This window comes from Ipomoea nil, unplaced genomic scaffold, assembly GCF_001879475.1.
Source record: "Ipomoea nil cultivar Tokyo-kokei standard unplaced genomic scaffold, Asagao_1.1 scaffold1834, whole genome shotgun sequence".
NCBI classification, from domain to species: Eukaryota; Viridiplantae; Streptophyta; class Magnoliopsida; order Solanales; family Convolvulaceae; genus Ipomoea; species Ipomoea nil.
Window position 1 is genome coordinate 5,042,409 of NW_017618262.1, and position 8,038 is coordinate 5,050,446.

At 37.5% G+C, this 8,038-nt stretch overlaps 2 protein-coding genes across 2 annotated transcripts; one reads left to right on the forward strand and one right to left on the reverse strand.

Moving 5' to 3' along the window:
* The first annotated feature begins 217 nt into the window (after positions 1–217).
* LOC109192928 lies at positions 218–873 on the forward strand. The gene has a single exon (XM_019343641.1). It carries the CDS (start codon positions 273–275, stop codon positions 591–593), a length of 321 nt encoding a protein of 106 aa, XP_019199186.1. The 5' UTR covers positions 218–272; the 3' UTR covers positions 594–873.
* A 2,108-nt stretch (positions 874–2,981) lies between these two features.
* On the reverse strand, positions 2,982–6,156 carry LOC109192781 (laccase-17-like). The gene is made up of 6 exons (XM_019343486.1): positions 5,937–6,156; positions 5,667–5,818; positions 5,305–5,549; positions 5,083–5,211; positions 3,857–4,819; positions 2,982–3,351 (listed from the first exon to the last, which is right to left on the reverse strand). Exons 1-6 carry the CDS (start codon positions 6,066–6,068, stop codon positions 3,221–3,223), a joined length of 1,752 nt encoding a protein of 583 aa, XP_019199031.1. The 5' UTR covers positions 6,069–6,156; the 3' UTR covers positions 2,982–3,220.
* Between the last annotated feature and the right edge of the window lie 1,882 nt (positions 6,157–8,038).

The window sequence follows — 8,038 nt, forward strand, 5'->3', positions numbered from 1 at the left end:
CCATGGTATAATTTGACATTGACGGGCTGAGGCATAAATAGTCAAGTCCAGTACCTGTCTTTCGAAATATGGCTTTGATTGCTATGGGCTATAACTTTTAGTAACTGTTTGATTTTAACAAGTGATATTAGAACACATGTCAGCTTTTGGCAAGCAGCTATCCCTTTTCTGCTATAAATAGATCCCAACACCTCACCTACATGGCTTATATCACAGTCTCTCTCTCTCTCTCCCTCTCCCTGTCTGTCTGTCTGTCAGTCATCATATACAGAATGGAGTATTACATGGATGATCAGAAATGGAGATTGTCCAAGAATGATACTTACACTCACTCATCATGTTCATCTTCAAAGCCGCCACCACTAATGAGGAGTTTTTCCCAGAAAAATCCTTCTTCTTCTTCTTCATCTTCTTCCAAAAATTCGCTGCCTCGGAGCTGTTCGCAGAGGAGTTCAGCCTCCAAAAGCTCATCAAACAAGAGCAACTTCACCCGCAAGTGCACCAACTTGGCCAAGGAACAGAAGGCGAAGTTCTACATTGTCAAGCGCTGCATCGGCATGCTTGTTCATTGGAACAAGCATGGAGATTCTTAGAAACAACGCAGATAGTTCAGCAGGAATGAAGAGTCTTCTTCTTCTCCAACTTCTTTTGCTCTGATCCCCAGATGCATTCTTTTTGCCATTCCATGGAGGACAACAATAAGATTATTATATCATCATTATATGTTATGCTCTTATATATGTATCTGAGAATGGAAATGTGGTTCCAAAACAGGGTGATGATAGATGATCACTGAGGGTGTTAGCAGCAACAGTGCAGAAATGTAATATATATATATATATATATATATATATATATATATAGTTTGCAATGAAAATGGTGTTTGATGAATATGATTCACATCACATGGTCTGTCACTTTCCTGGTTCTTGTTTTGGCATTTTGGGCTAGAAATATTCCTTTCTTGCAGCAATTGGGACTCACAGTCACAAGTATGTATATATATATATATATATATCTGAATGATACAAAATATACAGATGGGATCTGAACCTAGACCCTAATTAAGTCTAATATTTGGGCTAGCATGATGGGTTGGATTAGCATGCACCTGGTTCACTTGTGTTACATTGATACAAAATAATATGATCTCAAACCCTAATAATTAGCTCGAATTTCTAAGGATAGCACCATAATTGCAAGGTTTCCCCTACTCCTATCCGGCCTGAAACTGAGCAGTGGAGGTAAATTGTGGGATGTGTCTCAACAGTTTACATGTTTCTTATAATGTTTTTTATAGTATGTAGCGCTTATAACAAAGCCAGTTCTTTAATTACTCTGCTAGTAAAAATCAAACCTTACATTCTGCGGCTATTTGAAACCACTCTGAATTTTTTAAGTTATACATCAGGTGAGAATTGGCATTTGAAACCAGACATAGCTAATCAACATATTTGAACATGGGACTATTGTTGTCTCCACTGTCCCACCCCAGGGGTGGGTGGGTGGGTGTTAAGGCTGTGTAAGAGTAGGCTTCTTGATTTAGTTAAAAGGGGGAAAATATAGCAGAGGCATAGGTGCATGGAAAAAGTTGCAATTCTTTTGTCATTAATATTACAAAATGTACATTAGGGTGAACATACAAGATGCTTAATTGGACTAAAATGGAATCAGTCCATATTTCAATAATTGACAATTCCACCTATCCAATCACCTCATTTTAGGATTAAGGTAAAACTTCAATTCCATCATTCATCACAGTTCAATCACAACTGTCAAAACCCCAGGACATTCTACCTGAACTCAACTGCCACTTTCACAGCATAAAATTAAATTCCTCCATGGCATCTGGCACAGTCTGATATATATATGCACTAGCAGAAGTCATAACTGTAACACAAAAGTGTTGTTTATGTCTCATATATATATGTACACAAAAGAACAGCTTCGCTCTTTTCAACGTAGGCACTTTGTCGAACCACGTAAATCATGTGTCTTTACTTTCTGTCATTATTATTGTTTCTTGTTCTCGTTAATCTCAACAATCAGGAAGCTCAGAAAGCTTAATGACGTAAATCACAAGTCATCTAGTAGTGTCTATCAGACACTGAAAGCAGACAGTTGCAGAACATATGTTCCATGTAATAACTATGTTGTTTCACCATTCATGAAGAAACTAAATAGTCATCATTTCTTGCAGAAATCGTCTCTGCAATATCCCCTATTTGAGTATCTAAGTTTCTGCATCTACCAAAACAACACAGCATATGATTAACAAGGCAATTGAAATCAGAGGGGGCCGGAGCCCGGGGGGCCTGGCCTCTTACCATTGCATATAAGAGCAGTGGACAGATCAGGCATCACATGTATGACAGGCTGATAAAAAATCGATTGGAAACGACAAACAGAATTAGTTGGAAGGTCTATATATGTAGGAAAAGTACCACCAGGGTCTACATTTTACAATCAGTTAAAAATCCCACTTCTGATATATCCTGACACATTGGTTTAGTGAAACTGGCCAACAATCAAGCTAGCCACCTGCAGATTGCAGATGCAAATTTCTTTATATTTGTGGCCATTTCGCGCCCCCATTTCGCAATTGCAGGTTAAACTGGACCTACTGGCATCAGTTCATGGTGGGTATGAGATGAGATAATAAGTGAGATCTACTGACAGCCAGCATCTAGAAGGACAATTCCTTTACTATTTTACTAGCTGTAAAGTAATCTCAAACAGCAACCTTGAGATCTACTGACAGCCCGCCAGCCCAGGTTTTGTTCTTGTTGTGTATGTCTCATATGTACCGGAGGATAATAAGTGTTGCTTGTAACCTTATCAGATAAATCTTGACTTCTTTACTTTCTGCCATTGTTTTTCGATTCTTGTTCTCGTTTATCTCGACATTATGCTATTGAAGATGTTTTATCCATGTCTGCAGCTAGAACACTCTTCAGTTACTATGAGATTTCACGAAGAGATTAGAGAGGGGAAGAGATTTATTATAGATCCTCTTATTGATTTGCCTTTCAAGCAATAAAATACAAAACCAGAAACTCTACATTTTGCTGTCCAAAACTCTGATCTTTTTTTATCCACTCAATACAAAAAAAAAAAACATAATATCATGCTCACAAGAAAGTCTTGAAATGCAACAACAAAAGATTGATAAGTTATGTAAATTGCCCCCCATGAAATTTCAGGTGGAAAATGTTGTTGTTTAACACTTGGGAAGATCAGATGGTGGTGGAAGCAGCTTCTGATTAGGGAGCTTCCCTTCTTTAACAATCCATGCCATCCTCAAACCCCAGCTCAGATGCACTTCAAAGTGGCAATGCATAAACCAAACACCTATAATCCAAACAACATCATTAATGTAAGCGAAACATACTTACACAACCTAAGACCATCTCAAACGAATTTAGTCCCTGTTTGGTAAAAAATTGGCTTATAGGTCAATTTTGACTTATTTAACCACTATTAATTGTTTGATTTAGTTAAAATATCAATATAAATGTTTGGATAATTAGCTTTTTGTAACTCCAAAAAAGTTAAAATTCAAAAAGCTACTCCACACAACTTTTTCAATTAACTTTTTGAGAAAAGAAATTATACTAAACAGCTATCAGCTAACAGCTAATTTACCAAACACTTTTCTACAATCAACTAATGTTATCAACTATTTATACACTTTAATTAACACAATCAGCTATCAGCTAACAGCTAACAACCATTTTACCAAACAGGGCCTAATATAGGATGAGTCTCCTGTGAGATCGTCTCGTTGATTCTTATTGCTGAGATGGATGAGTTAGAATGAAAATGTAATACTTTTGCTGAAAAATATAATACTAACCAGGATTGTCAGCTCGGAAGCGGATGGCTGCCCAGCCACCAGAAGGAACACCAATGGTGTTTCTTTCAACAGGGTCAACAAGGTTGTAGTTAGCAGGATCTTTCTTAGGATCAAAGTTTCCGAACCCTTGGCCGACAACATAGAAATTGTAGCCATGAAGGTGGAGAGGATGGCTTTCCGCGCCAAGAATGCTGGTGTCCTGCAACACCAGCTCCACGGTGGCGTTGAAGGGGAGCACCACCACCTTGGTGGCGTTAACCACCTGAGTGTTGTTCGGAGGAGTGCCGGTGTAGTTAAACGGCGTTAGAGGCACGCTTGGGAAGTCTGTAGCGTATACCCCATTGGATTTCCGGGAGTAATAGGCTTGCAGAATCGCCGTTGTGGGGGTAACGAAGGAGACATTGTTAAGAGAAGCCGCAAATTTTGTGCCGTTTGGGCCCTGACACGTCTGGTTTTTAGGGCACGGGTTGGTTCCAAGACCCACGGTGAAGAAGAAATTCTTGTCCACAGTTTGCGGGACATTCGCCGGAAACTGCGAATTCCCCAAACTGCGGAGTTTTCCGGTGAAATTGGAGACGAAAGACGTGCCGTTGATCGGAGGCAGGGGAGGCAAAGCAATGGGTTTGGTTGAATTCTTGGAAATATTGAGCGATGGGATTTCGTATTCAAGAACTCCGGCGACTGTGGAATTGTCGAAGGTTCCTTGGCCGGTGAAATACGGTCTGGCCGCCATGAAAAACGTCGACATCGGAGGATTATCCTTGGTTTTCAGAAGAACATTCATTGTCTGACCTGGTGCGATGACCAGAAGGTCTGTCTCGAACGGCTTAACATAACCGGCGTCGGCTTCCACGACGGTCACCGTGTGGTTGGCGATTCTGAAGAACAGTTCATCATTAAGTGCAGCGTTGATCATACGTAGGAGATATGTCTTCCCAGGCTTCACTTTCACCTTAAACGTTTCTAAAAACAGAAAAATTCACATTATTATGCTTTAATTAAACCAAATAATTACCATATATAAATTTTTTTAATGTTGAAAACTCGCGGGTAAACCAATAAATCAGTCTAGATTATTTATAACTGATCAGCTAAAATCAAGAAAATCAATTAATGTCTAATATTTGAAGTCGAACTTAATTGTAACCTTTTAGTTACCAATTCAACCAACTTGGCTGTGATTGTCCTATATAGTTTTACAGAGAGTTGGAACTCATAATATATACCATTTGCAGAACAATTGTATAATGGTCCAGGCAGTCCATTAATGGTATATGCATCAGAAATGTTCGGCCCGCCGCCGTTTTGAAGTGCTTGGCTAACCACAGCCTCTGTATCAACATTCCACCATTCACCTGCATTTTTCCAAAAATTGTTTATAGAATCGAAAGATTTGTTCCGTGTCAACTAAAAGTTTAAGCCAATAACAATTAAATATCTGCAGTTACCAAAGATCATAGGGACTTCTTTATGGGGTTTAGGGAAAGGATAAGAAGTGTTCTTCCTTGGGAGGATGATGATAGGTCCATGAAGAGTAGCCCTAAGCCATGAAATGTGGGCATGCCAGAAAAGGGTTCCTCTTTGGCCAACAATGGTGAAGTTGTAAACATAGGTCTGTCCGGTTTGAATCGGACACTGTGTGATATAGGCCGGTCCGTCTGCCCATCCATTCCTTATTTGCCTAATCCCGTGCCTGTAACACGTAAAACATTTTTTGCTTTATACACATTTTTCTTCTGCTACTATTACGAGTTACATTATGTATTGATCGATCGAGTTTGATAGTTGAACTGCATATATATATATATACCAGTGAATGCTGACGTTGTTGGGGACATGGTTTACAACCTTAACCAAAACCCTATCACCCTCACGAGCCATGATGCGAGGGCCTGGGAACTTGCCGTTCACGGTCACGATGCTCTTCGTGTGGCACAACCTAGTCACATTTTGCATGCGTATCTATAAAAACAATCAAGAACGTAACAGGCAAGAATTATCACCAGAGACAACAAACAAACGAAACTGCTAAAACAGCAATTAAGTGAAGTGATGACTAATCAAGAAACACTGCACATACGTTAAACTTGTAGTGTCGGGTGACAGATCCATGTTTTGCCACTGCCATATGAGGAAAGAAGAAAAGGCTGGTCATGATCATAAGAAAACAGGCAGCTAAAAGTGGTGGAAATGCATGAAACAAGAACCCCATTATTATTGTTTCTTTACTGATAAGTGGAGGCAGATCAGAAGGAGACAACAAAATGTGTCTTTCTTGTATGGATAGAAGTTTGTTTTGAATGGTTATAATATGGACGCCTATTGGTGGGTTATATATATAAATACATGAATATGGGAGGGTGTGTTTGGTTGATTAATTAGGTAAAGACATGTGTGGTTCTAGGCTAATCTCCAGCAGATTTGGAGTAATTTACGAAAAGAATTTGCACCAAATTGTTTGTCCCTTTCTAGACTATAGGGTGTTATTAAAGTAAATTATTCATTCGTTGAGGTTGACCAGCCTCTTCTTGTCCCTAAACTTCAAACCCCTCTCTAGTGGTATGCTAGAGAGGCTTACCCGATACACATTATCATCAGCAGTGATTGTAAATTTTTCTTACTTTTTATCTGATTCAAATATTCCATAATTAAATTTGTGTTTTATCAAGACCCACTGCATTTATTGAGGGTAATTATATTTTTGGTCACCAGAAAGCTATTAATTGAAATTAAAACTTAGGGTTTAATTTCAATGATTTTGATATACCATCCAATGTGAATTAATCCTCAACCGTCAGTCGGTAATGAAGGTACACATTATCTGATCTGAGCTAGCTAGCTTAGGTTATTAATGGATAAAAGATGGATGGTTTAAAACACAAGTGAATTAAGTTCATGGTGGGCAGGCGGCCATATATGCTAGCTCTCTATATTGGACCTACGTAGTAAATGATGAAACTAACATATAAACGAATATCTATAGATAATAATGTTGGAGTGGGTTGGCGACATGGCAACGAACACACTAACTCTCTCCATCGATCGATCGCCTTTCTTCCAAGCAACTAAAGTAATGATTTGGTTATCCGATCCTTAGCAACATCGAATTGAATGTTTCTTTCATTTCTTGTACTTTTACTTACTGTTTCACTAACTTCACCGTGCATGGGGGACTACTAGATAGTAATTAGCTCCCACTTGAGTTATACCCCAACTATGTAACTTGCCGCTGCTAGTAAAAATAATGGTCATGTTTGGTAAATTAGTTACTATAAACAGTTAACTTTGGATTGTTTGATCATTATTAGCTGCTTGACTTGATTAAATAATCAATATGAGTATTTCATTAATTAGTTTTTTGTAACAACTTATTGTTCTAAAATACTAAAATTCAAAAAGTTGTTCAAAATAACTTTTACGATCAGTTTTTTTTAGAAAAGTAATTTTGTATATACTCAACTATCAACTAACAGTTAATTTACCAAACATTTTTCTATAATCAGCTAATATTATCAACTAGTTAAACTCATTAACTCACATTTTTCTATAATCAGCTAATACTATCAACTAGTCAAATTCATTAACTCAATCAAGTAACAGCTAACGGCTAACAACTATTTACCAATTACACCCCTAATGCATGGGTAAGTTTTGTTAAGTTGTTACACCAACAATAACTGACCTTGTAAAGTACGAAGGACTATCTGTTCAAATCCTACAAGAATATGAATGTGTTCTTGATGGTTGTATAATTTAAAATTTTAAATCCAACTTTTTCATTCCTAAGCTGTTTGTAGAATACTCAAAGCAGACACCTCAACTATATAGTGTATGTTATAGTGAAATGACCAACTTTCTAGTTATGAATTAATATTTTATTAAAATTATATATATGTTCAATAAAATTTCTATATAAACAAATCGATACAATTAGTATGCAGATATATATATTAGCGTGACCCTAAAAGTAAAATGCTTGAATATTTTTTATCTAGCTAGCTAGTGATGAGACAAATATCACTTGACATGACATGTTTTGATTGACTAATTATCAAATTAGGAGATCTTATAATTTGACGACTAATCAGTTTAAACATTTAAGGTAAACGAAATTTGTCCCGCTAGAAGTGTGTATGTATGAGGTGTACGTCCAAGAATAATGGGTATATGATGGATTGAGAG